Source organism: Carcharodon carcharias, chromosome 10 (genome assembly GCF_017639515.1).
Source record: "Carcharodon carcharias isolate sCarCar2 chromosome 10, sCarCar2.pri, whole genome shotgun sequence".
NCBI lineage: Eukaryota > Metazoa > Chordata > Chondrichthyes > Lamniformes > Lamnidae > Carcharodon > Carcharodon carcharias.
Genome location: NC_054476.1, coordinates 82398248 through 82418504, shown reverse-complemented (window position 1 = coordinate 82418504; position 20257 = coordinate 82398248). Strand labels below are relative to the sequence as shown.

Sequence of the window (20257 nt, the reverse complement as noted above, 5' to 3'; positions counted from 1 at the left end):
GGGGTAACATAATAGCATGGATAAAGGAAAGCTGAGGGGTAAAGGTTAGCTAACAGGTTGGCAAGCTGTAGCTAGTGGAGTGCCACAGGCATCAGTGTTGGAGCCTCAACTATTTACAATCTACATCACTGATCTGGATGAAGGGACCAAATGTACGGTAGCTAAATTTGCTGATGACACCATGATAGTAATGAAGTTCTCAAGAGGAAGTAGAGAGTCTGCAAAAGGATATAGATAAGTTAAGCAAGTGGGCAAAATTGGCAGAAGCAGTATAATATGGGAAAATGTGAACTTCAGACTTTAGAACTTAGTACTACAGAGAAATCTGAGTGTCCTGGTACATGAATCTCAAGAAGTTAGTATGCAGGTACAGCACTAGATTAGGAAGGCAAATGGAATGTTGGTGTTTATTGCAAAGAGAATGGAATATAAAAGTAGGGAAGCTTTACTGCAGTGTTATAGGGCCTTGGTGAGACCACATCTGGAATAATATGTACAGTTCTGGTCTCTGTTTTTGAAAAAAATATATAATTGCATTAGCAGTACAGAGAAGGTTCACTCAACTCATTCCTGGGATGAAGGGCTTATCCTACGAAAAAAGATTGAACAGGTTGGGCCTATACCCATTAGAGTTTAGAAGAATGAGAGGTGATCTTATTGAAACATCTAAGATCTTGAGGAAACTTGATAGGGTGGATACCGGGAGGACGTTTCCACTTTTCAGGGAGACTAGGACTAGGGGACGTGATTTAATAAGAAGAGGTCTCCCTTTTAAGGTGGAGATGAGAACAAATTGTTTCTCTCAGAAGAATGTTAAAATGTGGACTTCTCATCCCCAGAAATCAGCGGAGATCGGATTATTGAATATACTCAAAGCTGCGATAAACAGATTTTTGATAGGCAAGGGAGGCACAGGTTATGGCGGGCAGACAGCAAAGTGGAGCTGAAACCACAACCAGATCAGCCATGATCTTATTGAATGATGGATGGAGCAGGTTCAAAGGGCCGAATGGCCTACTCCCTCTCTCAAATCCTATGGTCCAAACATGTAACAGCCGAATCCAAAAAGAGAGGCACCTGGATTATAGATAATTGGGGTCCACAGTGATAAGAGCTTGCTTTTTAAATGAATTAATCAGTATCTATCCTCCCTAATTACCGAGCAATACCAGTATAGACACAGCTACTGACCTTGTGTCTCTGGCTGTGAAGTTGCTGCCCTGAGATAAACCGGACTCAGTCTGACCTGAGACCGGCAGCAAGTGCACGATATAGGCCCAGACCCCTGAGTGCGGCCTCACTGCCAACCACCCCTCCGCCGTCCCGCCAGCCCAGGCCCCAGGCCTCTCCTCCAGCCCCAGCCTCACCCGCCGCCGCCAGACCTCACCTCCGGCCCAAGCTCCATTGTTGACCCTCTGATCCTCTCGGGCTGATCACTAGGCCCCGCCCCGCCCACCCCCCCCCGGGTTGCTAGGACACTTGCCATCATGGCCGCCTCCTTGCTCGGCTCCTTCCGTGTCCTTCGCGCGGCTCTTTCGCCTCGAAACCTCCCGCTCGCCACCGCCGCCGTCCCGTGGCTCGGCGGCTGCCGGTACCTGGGCTCTAGCCATCGGCTGCTTGGTGAGTGACACCGCCGGACGGGATCCGGGGAGAAGAGGGACTGGGGACGGGGGTGTTTACGGAGGGGTGGTGGTGGTGGTTGTGTATGGGGAGAGCGGGGCCTGGGTGGGTATACGGGGGACGGGGGGAATAGAGGCTGGGTGGGTATATTGGGATAGAGGGCGACATAGGGAGAGCAGGTGGGTATATGGGGTGACTGGTGGAAATTGGGAGGATCAGGTGTTGGGTCGGTATATGGAGGAGTGGTGGAATATGGGGGGGGGGCGAGCAAGAGTTAGGTGGGTATACGGGGGGTGTAGGGGAAATGGGGCGAGGAAGGGCTCTGTGGGTATATGGGGGAGTGGGGGGATATGGAGGGGTGAGCAGCGCTGGGTGATTATATGGGGGGAGTGGGGGATATGGTGGGAACAGGGGCTGGGTGGATATAAGGTGGGGGAGCAGGGGCTGGTAGAGTGTACGTATGGAGCGGAGGCTGGGTGGGTGTGTGTAAGGGGGGAGCAGGGGCTTGGTGGGTGGGTGTAAGAGGGGAGCAGGGTGTGGGGTGTGTCAGGGAGGGGCGGGGGGGTAGGTATGCAGTGGGGGAGATGGGAGGGGGTTAGATGGGAGGAGGCGAGGGGCGTGGGGGAGATGGGAGGTTACGGGAGGGCACGGGGAATTTGATGGGAGATGCATGGAGGATATGGGGGCCGGGGGGTTGTGGGAGATATGGGGAGGTGAGTGGTCTGGTGGGTAGGGGTCGTTGGAGGTATGGGGAGTAGGGGGGCATTGAGGATATGGGGCGAGGTGGGAAATGGGGTGAGTGGGAGACATAGAGGTGGGGAAGAGAGGGGGTTGGGGTAGTTGGGCATATTGGGGGGCATGCGGATATGTAGGGAATGGAAGGGTGTGTGAGTACTGGAGAGGGGAGCGGCGTTTCGGGGGAGGCGTGGATGTTTTGGAGGGAGGGTGGGCGGGGGTGGAATGGGGAGGGCGGGCGGGCGGGGGCGGAATGGAGGAGGGAGGGGGGGCGGAATGGAGGAGGGAGGGGGGGCGGAATGGGGGAGGGAGGGGGGGCGGAATGGGGGAGGGAGGGAGGGGGGTGCGGAATGGGGGAGGGAGGGCGGGCGGGGGCGGAATGGGGGAGGGAGAGACGGCGGGTGGGGGCGGAATGGGGGAGGGAGAGGGGGCGGGCGGGGGCGGAATGGGGGAGGGAGGAGGCGGGCGGGGGCGGAATGGGGGAAGGAGGGAGGGCGGGCGGGGGCGGAATGGGGGAGGGAGGGCGGAATGGGGAGGGAGGGGAGGGCGGAATGGGGAGGGGGGTGCGGAATGGGGGAGGGAGGGGGTGCGGAATGGGGGGGGAGGGAGGGAGAGCGGGCGGGGGCGGAATGGGGGAGGGAGGGTGGGCGGGGGCGGAATGGGGGAGGGAGGGCGGGCGGGGGCGGAATGGGGGAGGGAGGGCGGGCGGGGGCGGAATGGGGGAGGGAGGGAGGGAGGGCGGGCGGGGGCGGAATGGGGGAGGGAGGGAGGGAGGGCGGGCGGGGGCGGAATGGGGGAGGGAGGGAGGGAGGGCGGGCGGGGGCGGAATGGGGGAGGGAGGGAGGGAGGGCGGGCGGGGGCGGAATGGGGGAGGGAGGGAGGGAGGGCGGGCGGGGGCGGAATGGGGGAGGGAGGAAGGGAGGGCGGGCGGGGGGCGGAATGGGAGAGGGAGGGAGGGCGGGCGGGGGCGGAATGGGGGAGGGAGGGAGGGCGGGCGGGGGCGGAATGGGGGAGGGAGGGAGGGCGGGCGGGGGCGGAATGGGGGAGGGAGGGAGGGCGGGCGGGGGCGGAATGGGGGAGGGAGGGAGGGCGGGCGGGGGCGGAATGAGGGAGGGAGGGTGGGTGGGTTGGGTGGGATGGAATGGGGGAGGGAGGGTGGGGGGTGTGGGAGGGTGGGTGGGTTGGGTGGGGTGGAATGGAATCGGGGGGAGGGTGGGGGTGGAATCCGGGAGGGGTTTGGAATTGGGGAGGGAGGGTGGGGGTGGAATTGGGGAGGGAGGGTGGGGGTCAAATCGGGGAGGGAGGGAGGGTGGGGGTGGAATGTGGCGGAGGGTGGGGGGAATGGAGAGGAGCGAGGGAGGGCATAATGGGGCGAATGGGGAGCAAGGGGCTAATGGGGCAGATGGGGGACTTTGAGGGGGAATGGAGGGAGTGAGGGGGAATGGAGGGAGTGAGTGGGTAGTGGGGGAGGGTGGGGAGGAATGAGGATGCAAAGGAGAGTTGGGTAATGGGACAGAGGGGGTGAATGTGGGGAGAGGGAGGGAGAGTGGAGGGGGGAATGGAGGGAGAATGGGTGAGAGGTATGGAGGGTATGGGGCTGGAGATACAAACATTCTGGGCGAGAAGCATCAGGCAATACAATGACCTGAGGTGGGAAATAACACCCTTGGGTGTTTGTGGGTCGGGAGGCCCCAGCACCCTGGGGTGTGGGCGGGTAGGGTGGCCCCAGCACCCTGGGGTGTGGGCGGGTAGGGTGGCCCCAGCGCCCTGGGGTGTGGGCGGGTAAGGCGGCCCCAGCGCCCTGGGGTGTGGGCAGGTAAGGCGGCCCCAGCGCCCTGGGGTGTGGGCAGGTAGGGCGGCCCCAGCGCCCTGGGGTGTGGGCGGGTAGGGCAGCCCCAGCACCCTGGGGTGTGGGCGGGTAGGGAGGCCCCAGCTTCCTCAGGCTTCTCCTCTTTATACTTATGATTATTCTTGGTCCTCTTCCTTTCCGATACATGAATAGATGTGGTTGCATACTGAACAGGAGAGTCTAGGCTTCAGAATTGACAGAATAGGGGAGCAGAGTTAAAGCCAGTGGAATAAAACCACAAGGCTTAGCAGAAATGAAAAATGACCAAAAATTTCATGATAGATTATTACAGTGTTATAAACTGATCTTACAATATCTAAAGTTAAATGGGAAAACTAGGAAGAAGAGTAAAGCTAAACATTTAAACGAATTGAAGTTTGAGTAACGTTTAAATTTAAAGCAATTTATTTAAAAACAAAATTGAGAGTTAGGAGCATTAATGGCTACTGATGCTGGCAGGTTTCAGGAGGACCTGGATAGACTGGTGAAATGGGGCAGATACATGGAGAGGAAATTTTTTTCCATATTCGTTTAAGGGATGTGGATGTTGTTGGCTAGGTCAATTTTATTGCCCATCCTAATTGCCCTTGAGAAGATGGTGGTGAGATGCCTTTCTGAACCGCTGCAGTCCATGGGGTGTCACCCACAGCGCTGTTAGGGAGGGAGTTCCAGGATTTTGATTCAGTGGCAATGAAGGAAGTGAGATAATTCCAAGTCAGGATGGTGCGTAACTTGGAGGGGAACTTGCAGGTGGCGGTGGTCCCATGTATCTGCTGCCCTTCTAGTTGGTAGAGGTCGTGGGTTTGGAAGGTTTGTTGAAGGAGCCTTGGTGAGTTGCTGCAGTGCATCTTGTAGATGGGACACACTGTTGCAACTCTACATCGCTGTTGGAGGGAGTGAATGTTGAAGGTGGGTAGGGTGTCAATCAAGTGGGCTGCTTTGTCCTGGATGGTGTCGCGCTTCTTGAGGTTGTTGGAGCTGCACTCATCCAGGCAAGTGGAGAGTATTCCATCACACTCCTGACTTGTGCCTTGTAGATGGTCGACAGGATCTGGGGAGGTAAAGAGGTGACTCACCACAGGATTCCCAGCCTCTGACCTGCTCTTGCAGCCACAGCATTTATATGGCTAGTCCAGTTCAGTTTCTGGTCAATGGTAACCCCCAGGATGTTGATAGTGGGGGATTCAGTGATGGTAATGCCAGTGAATGTCAAGGGGAGATGGTTAGATCCTCTTGTTGGAGATGATCATTGCCTGGCACTTGTGTAGTGTGAATATTACTTGCCACTTATAGAATGCAGCGATTCATTTTTGTGGGCAATAGAAAATAAATGGTACAATTTTAAGGCATGTGCAATAACAGAGAGACCTGGAGATTTACAAGTCTTTGAAGGTGGCAGGACAAGTTGAGAAGACTATTTTTTAAAAAAAACAGAAGTATATTGGTTTTATGACTTTATAAGTAGAGGCATAGAGGCCAAAATTAAGCAAGTTATGCTAACCCTTTAAAATACATGCCAGGCTCTGCTGAAGTATTATGGCCAACTCTGGACTCCATACTTTAGCAGAGATGGCCTCAGAGAGGATGCAGAGGAGACTTACTAGAATGGTGAAGAACTAGTTCTGGTGAAGAGTCATATGGACTCGAAACGTTAACTGTCTTCCTCTCCGCAGATGCTGTCAGACCTGCTGAGTTTCTCCAGGTATTTTTGTTTTTGTTTCGGATTTCCAGCATTTGCAGTTTTTTGCTTTTATTTTACTAGAATGGCACCAGGTTTAGCTGGAGAGGTTAGAGAAACTGGGTGAGTTCTCCTTAGAGCAGAGAAGGTTAAGGGGAAATTTGATGGAGTGTCCAAAACCATGAAGCATTTATGTGAATAAGGAGAAACTGTTTCCAGTGGCATAAGGTTGGCAACTAGAGGACTCAAATTTAAGGTAATTAACGGAAGAACCAGAGATGACATGAGGAAAGGACATTTGAGCAGTGAGTTGTTATGATGTGGAATGCAATGTCTGACAAGATAGTGGAAACAGATTCAATAATAACTATCATATATATCCAATATAACAAAGCAATGTATATCGTCACAGTGAGAAAGCATCAAGGACTGCTCCTGAATTGGTCTGTTTGTCATCCAACAAGAAAAGCAGCATTCCTTGATTTCATCTTAGGAAATTAAGTGACACAAGTAGAGCAATAATGGTCTAGTGGTGATGTAACTGGACTAGTAATGCAGAGACCCAGGTTAATGCTCTGGGGCACATGGGTGCAAATCCCACCATGACAGCTGGTGGAATTTAAACCCAATTAATTAATAAATCTGGATTTAAAAGCTAGCTTCAGTACTGTAATGGCAACCATGAAACTATCAGATTGTTGTAAAAACCCATTTGGTTCACTAATGCCCCTTTAGGGAAGGAAATCTGCCATCTTGCCTGGCATACTGTGACTCCAGACCTATAACGATGTGGCTGAATCATAACTGCCCTCTGAAATGCCCAAGCAACCTCTCAGTTCTACCAAACTGCTACAAGAAAAGTCAAAAAAGGAATAAAACCGGATGGGCAACCCACCATTGACCTAGTCGCCAGAAGTGACAATGTCGTTCCCTGTCAACCCTGCAAAGTCCTCTTTACTAACAACTGGGGGTTTGTGCCAAAATTGGGAGTACTGTCCCATGGACTAGTCAAGCGATTACCTGACATAGTCATACTCACGGGATCATACCTTACAGACAATGTCCCAGACATCCCTGAGGATGCCCTGTTCCACTGTCAGGACAGACCCACTAGAAGTGGGGGCACAGTGGTACAGAGTTGGGAGGGAGTTGCCCTGGGAGTCTTTAACATTGACTCTGTGAAGTCAGGTCAAACAAGGGCAAGACAACCTCTTGCTTGTTACCACTCCCGCCCTTCCTCAGCTGATGAATCAGTGCTCCACCATGTTGAGCACAGCTTGGAAGAAGCACAGAGGGTGAGGAAATTCAGTGCCCATCATCAAGAGTGGCTTTGAAGCACCACTACTGATTTAACTGGCAAGTCCTGAAGGCCATATCTACCATATAGGTGGAGAGGGAAAACCTACCAGATCTTGTCCTTACCAGTCTGCCTGTTGCAGATGCATCTGGCCCATGAGAGTATTGGTAGGAGTGACCACCTTGTGGTGACAAAATCCAGTCTTCACATTGAGGATACCCCCAATCGTGTTGTGTGGCACTATAATTGTGCTAAATGGAATACATTCACAAGTGACCCAGCAGCTCAAAACTGGGTATCCATGAGGGCTGCAGGCCATTAGCTCCAACAGATTTGTGGCATGGCATATCCTTCACCCTACCATTACCATCAAGCTAGGGGATCAATCCTGATTCGATGAGGAGTGCAGGAGAGCATGGCAGGGCAGCACCAGGCATACCTAAAAATGATGTGACAACCTCGTGAAGCTGTAACACAGAACTACTTGTATGCCAAACAATGGAAGCAGCAAGTGATAGACAGAGCTAAGCGATCCCACAACCAGCAAATCAGATCAAAGCTCTGCATTCCTGCCACATCCAATTGTGAATGGGGGTGGACAATTAAACAACTAACAGGAGGAAGAGGCTCCACAAATATCCCCATCCTCAATGATGGAGAAGCCAAGCACATCAATGCAAAAGACAAAGCTAAAGCATTTGCAATTATCTTCAGCCAGAAGTGCCAGGCGGGCAATGTTTCCCTTGTCCACAACCTGATAACTTCTTGAAAAAAACAATCAAATTGGTAAAACACCACCTTTTCAGGAAGTCATGTGGTGGGCCCCTGATGGGGCCTGTTCAGTCTAATCATGTGGCGCATCCCTAAGGATTCCTTGGAGTATTTTATCTGTTCCTGATGCCAGGCTCATGGACCTAGAGTTCTTTGATTTGCTTTATTGCTAAATAGTGTAAATGTATTTCAGGGGAAGCTGGATAAACATTTACCTGCAGCAAAGATAGCAAAGTTCTTAACCTTTGAAACTTCCCAATGAAGATGTCACTTTTACGTTGATTTAGTTATTTCTGAAATGGGTGTGTCAGATGAAACATGTTATAAGGCTGGCGAGTCGTGGATTAGTGTAACCTCTGTTGAATTTAAAAGGCCCTCAAATGTGTATCTGGATTAAATAAGGAAAAACCACTTCCTATATAGTGATAATTTTTCACAGTATTGTATTATCTAGATGTATTGCAGTCAATGGGTACATTACCTGATTTCAGGATATAATGGCAATAAATGTTCACTGTAGTTTTGTTGTAATTAGTAATTTTCATGATTGAACACTGAAGGAAAGTCCACAAGAGGAGATTATGGGGTCATGTCGAACACATATACTGGATAGGTGGAATATTTCCAGTTCCCAAGAATGAAGCCCTATTTGGTGCCTGGTGTTTAATACACCATATACATAAATTATCTGCATTCATAAAATGAACTTCACTGTCCATGTCCCTGTAGCATTGGACATAGACGTGGCAGTCAGTCAGCTTCAATTTCTTTCGTAAGGAATGACTAGCAAATCAGGAAAGGTAGGGAAAGGTCACCAAGTTTAGTTTAGTTGAATCTCCTTGCCTTAACTCAAATGACAGGTCTGACACACAGCAAATCAACATGTTACTTTATTTCACTGTTCTTTATTTAGCTATGTATATTTCTGATCAATGTTCAATTTTGAATGAACATCCCTGGCTGTCATCTCTGCTTGCTGTTGAATCAGCTCAGATAAACTGAGGCAGGCAGAGACAGGATGATGTTATGGAGGTAGAAATGGACAGTCTTCATAGAGTTTGCTGAAGAACACCACTTGTCACATTCTGCTGATCAAAGGGCATTCTCTTTTTCTTGATTCTGTCTTGTACCACCCAACTAATGACTAGCCCGTTTCACGAGGTTGCCTCCATATCTTTGTACTTTTATTTTTGCCAGTCTCTCTTGGGAAAGCTTATTATATGCCTTCTGAATGCCCATCTAGACAATCTCCATAGACACTCTCCTATCCACCCTGCTAGTGGTTTCCTCCTATCTGATTCCTCAACCCATGCCTAACATTTTCAGTTCCACTCACAGGAACTTGATCATGTCCATTCTCAGACTTTAATTATGGGGTATGTTTTGAACTCCAGCCCACTCCAGGACTGGTGAGGCTGTGTTAGGAGTGGCAGGGGGGTTAAATTGATTAAAAAGAAAAAGCTGACCCAGCCCATCGCAAACACATCTGAATCCGGTTTAACCGGACTGGATTCGGGGTCACCTGAGTACCCACTATTGAGAGGTGGATTGATAATCATAATATTGAAGTAAGGCTCGGTGACTCAAAATTTGTCAGTAATTTTCAAGATAACATCTCCAGCATGGATTTCCTGGGGCTTGAGAGCTAAACTGAGAAGGGAGCTGTCAAATGCGGCAGGTAAGTCCCTTTCCAGCACTGCTTGTGGGCCAGGATGATTCATCGTGCTTCTCTTCTCCCCAGGCAAACCTGCTGCATTCTTCTGACCATCCTCCACACTCTGAATACAGCCTCTCCCCCATCATGACCCATGTTCTTCTTGGTTGCTGGGGAATATTCCCAGCTGCTGTCTTGAACTGCTGGCTTTCCTACTCGTCAACTGGCCAACTAATTTGTCTGGTTACTGCACAAGAAACAGTGTTTTTAAAAATTCTGATGAAGTCCTGCTCTTAAATTCGGCAGCACCTCTGTGTTTGCAGCATTGTCGGGTTTTGTCGATCGTTGACAGGCGCCCTTGCCCCCTCCCAGCCTCCCCATAAATATTGGGGACTATGTCTTTGTTTAGCTGATTATAATCTAATTCCTTTGTTTCTTAATTGTCCATGTTCCAATAACATTTATAAAATATGCCAATATTTATTCTAATTTACTGCCATGAAACAGCTAATTAAATTCACACCTTATTTTCAGTACAATAAGTCTGTTGGGGTTGGTTGAGACACGTCTGCATAAACATAAACTGTGATAGTTATTGAGAGGTAGCTAGGTTAGATTGACTCAGTGTGCCTATGAACTTTGTAGCAGAGTTACATTCAGGCTAGAAGTTCTACTCATCCCAACTTCAGGAGAGCATCCTTTTTTGCCCCCAGACTTTTCCTCTTGCCGCCTCAGGCCTCTTTGAGCGGGGCTGCTAATCAGTGCTTGTCAGGAAGATAAAATTATTCTCAATGTTATTGGAATTTATTGTAAATTAGCGGTATATATGTGTGTGTGTGTGTGAGAGAGACTTAATTGGATTAAAGGCAGCTGCTCTGAAGGTTTTGATGTAAATACGGCAAACATGGGGGTCTTTTAAAATCTCTGTCATACTGTTGCCTTAACGAAAGTGTAACTGGGAGTTAAATTAATTAGGGGATTTGGAAGTTATAGTAGTAATTTGTAGACTTATGTGTGTGCTTAAAAATCATTTTTGTTAAATATTTAATCTATTTTTGTAAAAACCTATAAGATTTGGTGGTCTTATTGCTACTGAATTCAAGGCACCCATCTTGAAATTTATGCAAATTGCAAAACAAGTTGTGGCAGTTGTTTCAAGGTTTCATTTAGGATTTGAACACCTCAGCATTTACTGTCAACTGTGTCATAACAGTGCTGGATTAGGTGGAGTTTTGGACTGTAGACTTGGACCTTGTACAAACTGGATTGTAGTGTTCAAGTTAGTTTCACATTGGTGCACCTGTGCAGTTAACAAAAGAGTTATTTGTCCATCAGTCTACATTTGAACCCTGATTTTGGATGTGAAAAGCCTTTGCGTGACCTATGGGACCACCTCGCGCCTCTTCCCTGAGACTTCCAATGGAATTATAAAGGCTGGGCTAGCAACCCTCCACGTCAAAGTTTGTCTCTCTGGGAAAGATCCATTGTCGACCATTGAGATGGTGACATAGTGGCAATGTCACTGGACTAACAATCCAGAGGCCCTAGCTAATGTCCTGGAGAATTGGGTTTAAATCCTGTTGTGGCAGCTGGTGAAATTAAAATTCAGTTGATAAAATCGGGAATGTAAAGATAGTGCCAGTAATGGTGACCATGAAACTACCTTTGATTATTGTAAAAAAAAAAACCCACCTGGTTCACTAATCTTTTGGACAAGGAGATCTGCCATCCTTACCTGGTCTGGCAAACTTGTGGCTCCAGACCCTCAGCGATGTGGTTGACTCTTAACTGTCCTCTGAAATGATCTAGCAAGCTACACCGTTCAAGGGCAATTAGGAATAGGCAACAGTACTGGTATTGCCAGCAACACTCACATCCCAAGAAAGAATTTAAAAAACGGGAAAAAAAGGAAAATATTCTTAGTTTCTTCATTATGTCTCATCCACTTCAGCTCCTATGATTTTGCAGGTCTCTACCAGCCGACTACAAGTAGATGACTATCACCTAATGTAACATTCCAACAACTGCTGTTCTCACCGCTAAGAACACCTATTTTTGATAGATCTGAACTTTGTTTTAACAATGTTATAAATGACTGTCAAAACAACACCCAAACAGCATTTTGCATTAGCAACTGTGGGTAAACTAATCTATTGCTAAATTCTCCAGACTATCGTCCGGGATACCCTGGTTCACTCCTCCATCATCCCCTACACCTTAACCCCCTCCCATGGCACCTTCCCATGCAGCCGCAGAAGGTGCAACACCTGCCCCCTTACTTACTCCCTTCTCACCGTCCAAGGGCCCAAACACTCCCTTCAAGTGAAGCAGCACTTCCCTTGCACTTCCTTCAATTTGGTCTACTGTATTCGCTGCTCCCAATGCGGTCTCCTCTACATTGGAGAGACCAAAGGCAAACTGGGTGACCGCTTTGCGGAACACCTTCGGTCTGTCCACAAGCATGACCCAGACCTTCCTGTCGCTTGCCAATTCAACACACCACCCTGCTCTCATGCCCACATACCCGTCCTTGGCCTGCTGCAATGTTCCAGTGAAGCTGAGCGCAAACCGGAGGAACAGCATCTCATCTTCAGATTAGGCACTTTACAGCCTTCCGGACTTAACATTGAGTTCAACAACTTCAGATCATGAAATCTCTCCTTCATCCTCACCCCTTTTTGATCCCCTTTTTACAAATATATATTTTTTAATTTTAGTTTTTAAAATTTTTTCCCACCCATTTCTATTATTATTTTTTAAATCTATTTCCATTCATTGTTTTATCCCCACCTTTTAGCCTATTTTGATCTTTTCTCCCACACCATCCCCTCCTCCCACCGCACCTCCACTAGGACCATCTGTCACTTGCTCATCCGCTTACTACTCTTAATACCACTATTAGCACCTCCTTTAGCCAGTACCACCACCATCAACACTCCTTCGACCTTTTGTTTATGACATCTTTTGCAATCTCTCCTTTGCCTTCATCTATCACTGGCCTTCTATCCAGCTTCATTTGTCCCACCCCGCTTATACAGTATATATTTCGCCACATTTCTATTTCTCTTTAGTTCTGAAGAAGAGTCATACAGGCTCAAAATGTTAACTCTGTCCTTCTCTCCACAGATACTGTAGGACCTGCTGAGTTTTTCCAGCAATTTTTGTTTTTGTTTCAGATTTCCAGCATCTGCAGTATTTTGCACTTATTTCCAGATTATCTTTTTGATTCAGCAGGGTACGGAGAGTCAGTGATAGACTTGTTAGCAGCTATGCTAGACCAACTGTTAACGAAGGGGAAGTTACCCAAACTGGCAGAAGAGAGAAAACGCAAGTTGGGTGGGGTTGGGGGGTGCAAAAAGTTAGAAAAGTTACTTATCTCAACAATTGATTTATTCCTGTTAGGAAATAAAATATATATCTGGTATTTGATTATTCAGTCATTGCTCAATTAGCGAATAATTTATTTATACGAAACAACCATTCAATTCTATCCAGCCAGGAATTTCATTGTATTTCATTATTTATCTATCCCTTTAAGGCTTCTTAGTTGATGGGTTAAACCTTCATGAATAAAGTCAATATTTATATATGTAGCAATTACATTTACAATTAGTTGTTTATTAGTATGCTGCTTAATAAAAGTCTTGCTGCACTTGACATTATTCAAAAAAGGTGCTCACAGATAAAGAGCAAAAAAGCGTGGATCCAAGACCAATCTACAAGATTAAGCTAAACGTAAATATAAAGATAGATCCTGAGGCAAAGTAGCAAAAATGATGGCATCCATTCCGCAGGAAGTTTCAAAATGTTTAGCAAGTTGCCAAATGTTCACTTTTTATACAGTCACTCAACTTTTGCAGGCACAGGATCTCATTGAATGGCAAAATAGGGTCGAGGGGCTAAAGGGCCTATATGTGTTGCTATTATGGCAAGCAGTAGATTTCCAAGTTCCCACGTAAACTCAATTTTTGTGCTTAAAGCGAGGATTTAGCAATTATGTCTTACCTATGCCTCTCTTCATATTCTCTTCAATACTTATCTAAATTTTCCTTTCAACTCCACATGAAGGCTCTAACTGATTGTACTCATTGAGAGAATTTTGGGGTCGGACAAAAGCACAACAATATTTCACAGAAAAACAATGAATTTTGGAATATGATCCTGAAATACTGATTAAATTCCTTTTTATCACTTTGAGAATTTTAACTTGCTTAATGGTCTGTTCTCTGTTGGACTTTTGTTTACTTGTGTTGAAGCTGTTCATCAGCTTTCCTAAGTTTCATAAGTTGGTATTCGTGAGCTTTTTGCGTGAAAAAACTAGTGGTTAATGAATTTCTTCCTGTCTCCTGTAGGTGTTGCTCCACTCAAAGTGTTGATGCCTGCACTATCACCAACAATGGAAAAGGGGAATATTGTAAAATGGCTGAAAAGGGAAGGTATGTCACATTATTAGTGACTAAATCTCTTAGAAGTGCAAGTCGTTAAAACAGAGAAATGAACTGTTTTTGAAGTAGCATTTGTGGCCAGCGGCCTCCTCTTCTTCCCTGCCCCCCCAGCCTGCACATCACCCAAGTTTAAAGGATCATTGAGAAGCATTGAATTTTGAATCATGATGGGACAGAATCTCGTTTTATTTTTTAGAACAATGTACTGTTCTGAAGTTATAGAGTGTGTGTAAATCTGTGTGCATATATATCACGTGCACATATAGAATGTATCTCTAAATTAGGGGGCATCTTCTGTTTGAAATATGACTTACAGCAGAGAAACATACCATTCAGTCCAACAAGTCCATAACAGTGTTTAAGTTCCACATGAGCCTCCTCCTACCCTGGTTCATCTGTCCATCAGCATATCCTTTTATTTCTTTCTCTATCATGTGTTTATTTAGTTCCCCTTTAAATGCATTAATGCCGTTCACCTAAACTCCATGTGGTAGCTCTTTCCATATTCTAATGGTTTTCTAGGTTCAGGAGTTTCTCCTGCATTCCCAATTGGATTTATTAATGACTATCTTACATTTATGGTCTCCCCCACAAGTGGAAACATCTACCCTAAGTCAACCTAATCAAACCTTTTCTCAATTATAAAGGCATCTATCTGGTTGCCACTCAGTTTCCTCTTTTCTAGAAAGAAAGAGCCCCAGCTTGTTCAAACTTTTTTGATACGCTTAACCTCTCATTTCTTCTGATATCAGTAAATCTCTTTTGCACCTTCTCCAGTGCCTCCACAACCTTTATTATAATATATTGAGCTCTTCACAATACTCTAAGTAAGGTCTAACTGATGTTCTATACAAGTTTAACATAGCCTTTCTGCTCTACAATTCTATTCTTCCAGAAATAAATCTGAGTGCTTGGTTTCCTTTTTTCTGACTTTATTGACCTGCTTTGCTCTTCTACTGATTTGTATATCTGTACCCCGGATCCCTTTGTTCCTCTACCCAACTTAGAAATTTATTTTCTAAGGAGAATGTGACTTCCTTATTCAGACCAAAATGCACCACTTCACACTTACCTATATTGAAGTTCAGTTGCCAATTACAGACCCATTCTGCAAGTTTACCAATATCTTCCTGTAACTTGTCACAGTCCTTCTGTTTTAACTACATGCTCCAATTTAATGTCTATAAATTTTGAAATTATACTTTTGATTCCTAAATTTAAATAGTTTATATAGATGGTGAACAACAATAATACCAGCACCGACCCTTGTAGGACATCACTTCCCAATTGTTCTCCAATCTGAGTAACCAACTTTTTAACCCCTATGTTCTCTTTTCTGTTTTGTAGCCAGATCTCTATCTCTAAATTATAAAGATTTTCCTTTTCCCACCTATTTCCATTATATAAAATAAAAAAAAAACCCACTAGAGCTATACCTTGAGTGCCCTACCATCCATTCTTAATTAGCACATTCGTTTAGATAATATCACCAACTTTAACTTTAACACCTATGTGTTCTATTGTACTATTGTTGTTGACATCTTTTGATGATCTGCTTCTATCACTGCTTGTTTGTCGCTACAACCACACCAACCCCCTCCACCTCTCTGTCTCTCTATCTCTCCGCCCCCCACACACACACCAGCTTATATTTCAGCTCTTTCCTGGACTCGAACTCAAGTTCTGTCGAAGGGTCATGAGGACTCGAAACGTCAACTCTTTTCTTCTCCGCCGATGCTGCCAGACCTGCTGAGTTTTTCCAGGTAATTCTGTTTTTGTTTTGGATTTCCAGCATCCGCAGTTTTTTTGTTTTTATCTCTATCCATTCTGCTACTTGTCCCCTGCCTCCACATGTTTTGTCCTTAGTCTATCATGTATTACCTTTGCAAAGGCCTTTTAAAAATCTAATACATTATGTCTATTAGGCTACTGTTATCTATCTTTTCTGATCATTCTTCAAAGAATTCAGGTTTGTTAAGGATGACCTTCCCTTTTGAAATCTGTGCTGACTACTCTTTAGAAAAAACTTCTAGATGCTGAAGATATGCTACCACATCTTTGAGTAAGGTTTCCATTATCTTTCCTATCACTGAAGTTGAGCTAATTGATCTATAGTTTCCCTAGGTCAAGGAAGGGAAGGGAAGTGTCAGAGATGTTTTCCACCAACGGCAGTTGACAGGGCCCTCAATCGTGTCCGGCCCATCTCCCACGCATCCGCCCTCAAGCCTTCTCCTCCCTCCCAGAAACATGATAGGGTCCTCCTTGTCCTCACTTATCACCCCACCAGCCTCCGCATTCAAAGGATCATCCTCCGCCATTTCTGTCAACTCCAGCATGATGCCACCACCAATCACATCTTCCCTTCAACCTCCTGGCGGCATTCCGTAGGGATCGTTCCCTCCGTGACACCCTGGTCCACTCCTCCCGTCACCCCCTACTCCTCAACCCCCTCCCACAGCACCTCCCCATGCAAACGCAGAAAATGCAACACCTGCCCCTTCACTTCCTCTATCCTTACCGTCCAAGGGCCCAAACACTCCTTTTTCACTTGCACTTCCCTCAATTTAGTCTACTGCATTCGTTGCTCCCAATGCGATTTCCTCTACATTGGAGAGACCAAACGCAGACTTGGTGACCGATTTGCAGAACACCTTCAGTCTGTCCGCAAGCATGACCCAGACCTCCCTGTCGCTTGCCATTTCAACACTCCACCCTGCTCTCTTGCCCACAGGTCTGTCCTTGGCTTGCTGCATTGTTCCAATGAAGCTCAAAGCAAACTGGAGGAACAGCACCTCATCTTCCAACTAGGCACTTTACAGCCTTCCGGACTGAATATTGAGTTCAGCAATTTTAGATCATGAACTCTCTCCTCCATCCTCTCCAATCCCCCTTTTTTCCAATAATTTATTTAGATTTTTTCTTTTCCCACCTATTTCCATTATTTTTAAATGTATTTCTACCTTTTAGTATTCCCCACCCCCACTAGAGTTATCTGTACCTTATCTGTCCTGTCTGCTACTCTTAATTAGCACATTCCTTTAGATAATATCACCACCTTCAACACTTCTTTGTTCTTTTGTCTGTGACAGCTTTTGGTTATCTCCACCTATCACTGGCTGCTTGTTCCAACAAACCACCCCCCCCCCCCACCCTTAAACCAGCTTATATTTCATCCCTTTCCTAATTTTACTTAGTTCCGTTGAAGGGTCACGAGGACTCGAAACGTTAACTGTGCTCTTCTCCGCCGATGCTGCCAGACCTGCTGAGTTTTTCCAGGTATTTCTGTTTCTGTTTTTGTACTGTGCACCTGTCTGGCTTAGTTATTACAATACTGCGTTTGCAATAGAGAGTTGGCCTTTTCTCACTGCATAATCACATGTCAATGTTTTACAATACTCCACCAGGTATGTGGATATTGATTGGTTTTGTTCCTACTGATATTTTGTGTTGATAAAATTATAAATGGATCCACAGGCAGGGAAGGTCACTGAGCTCCCTATGTAACTGTGATGATGAAAATCTGATACAGTGAGCATATCCACCAAAGGATGTTCAATATGAGGACAATATCTCAGTCAACTATGTGGTTTACACTGTTCGTCTCCGGCTGACGGCACTAGGACTAAAATACACCTTTGATTTACAAAGGTTATGGGATTAGAATTTGGTCATGTATGATCTTTTCTCCAGTATACAAATTGTTCTAACATGACTTATAATTGCCCAGCCTAGAAATCTGTAAAACTGAGTTGGTGAGGTCGCCTCCCAAATCCATATCAACCTTATGCAACTCCATGTTTAAAATTCCTTTCACAGCACTGAAACAGCCCTAATCAGAGTCATAAATGATATTCTGCCTGACAATGACCCTGGTAAATTATCCCTCCTCACCCTTCTCAATCTGTTTGCAACCTTTAATCTTATCAACCAGGTCATCCTCCTGCAGTGCCTCTCCTTTGTTAGCTCCGTGGATTACCTTCACCTCATTCTGCTCTTACCTGTACAGTTGTAACCAAAGTATCTCCAGAGATGGCTTTCCATCGCTGCACTGTTACCTCTGGAGTCCATCAGAGATCTACCCTTGGCCGTCCCCTATTTCACATTTACATGCTCACCCTTGGTGACAACATCCACAGAAGTTAGAGCCAACATCCACATAAACATAGGAGATGCACAGCCCTACCTCGCAGCCTCTCTCTGCCCCTTCACTACCACAGTTGTCAGACAGTTTCTCCACCATTCAGTCTTGGGTGAGCTGCAATTTCCTCCAGCTAAACCCTGGGAACACTGAAGCTATAATCTTTGATTCCCGCCACCAGCTCCCTTGTCCCCAATTCCACCTCACTCTGGGGCAGTGTTGGATACTGTCTCAGCTGATCCAAATTGTTCACATTCTCTGTATCCTATTTGACCTTGAGCTGTTTCTGACCCCATAACCTGTCCACCACAATGGCAGCTTCCTCCCATCTCAACCATCTAATGTTGAAACTGTCATCTGTCCCTTTTTCACTTGTCGATTTAAAAAAAAATTCATTTATGAAATGGGGGCATCGGTGACTAGGCCTGCATTTATTGTCCGTCCCTAATTGTCCTAGAAGATGGTGGTGAGCTTCCTTCTTGAACTGCTGGAGTCTGTATGGAGTAGGTACACCCACAGTGCAATGCTGGATGGTCTTTCCAGTTTTATTTTTATTAGACTTTTCTGCAGTGGTTTGATACAACTGAATGGCTTCCTGGGCCATTTCAGAGAGCAGATAAGAGGCAACCACTTTGCTGTGAGTTCAGAGTCACATGTAGGCCGCACGGGGTAAGGATGGCAGATTTCTTTACCTAAAGGGTATTAGCTATTCAGATGGGATGTTACAACACTCCGGCGGTTTCACGGTCACCGATGCAGAGTCTTCTTTTTTGTTCTAGTTTTTTTTAATGAACTGAATTCAAATTCCTCAATTTGCATGGGTTTAAGTCCCATCCCAAGGCTTGACCTCATTCAAGGCTGACATTCCTGTTCAATACTGAGGGAGCGCTGTACTCTTGAACTGCTGTGTTTCAAATGAGGTGTTAAACTGAGACCCCTCTCTGCTCTCTCAGGTGGGTATAAATGATCCCATGGCACTATTTCAAGGAAGGGCAAGGGAGCTATTCCAAGTATCCTGGCCAATAATTAGCCCTTGATGACATCACAAAAACAGATTATCTAGTCATTATCGCATTGTTGTTTGTAGGAGTTTGCTGTGTGCAAGTTGACTGCTGTGATTCCTACATTACAACAGTAACTACACTTCAGAAGTACTTCATTGGCTGTAAAGCGGTTTGAGACATCTGGTGGACCTGAAAAATGCTATAGAAGTGCAAATCTTTTTCTTTCTTACATCTCCGGAGGTCCAGGCCTCTGGGGTACTAGCCCAGTAATGTAACCACTATTACTACCATTTGATGTACCAATTACTACCATTTGGCTGTCCTGGCCAAGCCTCTCATCCTGCACTTTCCAAAGTCTTCAACTTATCCAAAACTCTGCAACCTTGTATCCTATCATGCAACTAGTCCTGGCCACGTTAACCCTAAGTTTGTGGACTACAGGAGCTCCCAGTTCACCAATGCCTAAAATTTAAAATTTTCATCTCCATGTTTAAATCTCTTCTTATCTCTGTAACTTTGTCCCAGACTCTCTGGGGAGATGGAGAGATTTAGGGAAAGAATTCCAAAGTATTTCCCAAATAGGTGACAGCACCATTTCTGAGGTGCAGGGAGGTAGTGATGTATAAGACCATAAGATCATAAGACATAGGAGCAGAAATTAGGCTGTTCGGCCCATCGAGTCTGCTCCGCCATTCAATCATGGCTGATAAGTTTCTCAACCCCATTCTCCCACCTTCTCCCCATAACCTTTGATCCCCTGACCAATCAAGAACCTATCTATCTCTATCTTAAATACACTCAATGACCTGGCCTCCACAGCCTTCTGTGACAATGAATTCCATAGATTCACCATTCTCTGGCTAAAGAAGTTTCTCCTCATCTCTGTTCTAAAAGGTTTTCCCTTTACTCTGAGACTGTGCCCTCGGGTCCTAGTCTCTCCTACTAATGGAAACATGTTCCCCATGTCCACTCTATCCAGGCCTTTCGGTATTCTGTAAGTTTCAATCAGATCCCCCCCTCATTCTTCTAAACTCCATCGAGTATAGACCCAGAGTCCTCAAATGTT

The 20257-nt window shown here is 46.1% G+C and overlaps 2 protein-coding genes across 2 annotated transcripts in view; one reads left to right on the top strand and one right to left on the bottom strand.

The window, feature by feature from the left end:
- Positions 1-1440, bottom strand: part of LOC121283192 (APAF1 interacting protein) — a 56768-nt gene extending 55328 nt beyond the window's left edge. The window contains exon 1 of the mRNA XM_041197439.1: positions 1388-1440. Within this exon, the coding sequence (XP_041053373.1) occupies positions 1388-1405 (18 nt within the window). The 5' untranslated portion in view covers positions 1406-1440. The remainder of the gene's footprint in view (positions 1-1387) is intronic.
- Positions 1441-1461: 21 nt separating this feature from the next.
- Positions 1462-20257, top strand: part of pdhx (pyruvate dehydrogenase complex component X) — a 230810-nt gene continuing 212014 nt past the window's right edge. The window contains exons 1-2 of the mRNA XM_041197437.1: positions 1462-1620; positions 13957-14040. Coding sequence (XP_041053371.1) covers positions 1488-1620; positions 13957-14040 — 217 coding nt within the window. The 5' untranslated portion in view covers positions 1462-1487. The remainder of the gene's footprint in view (positions 1621-13956; positions 14041-20257) is intronic.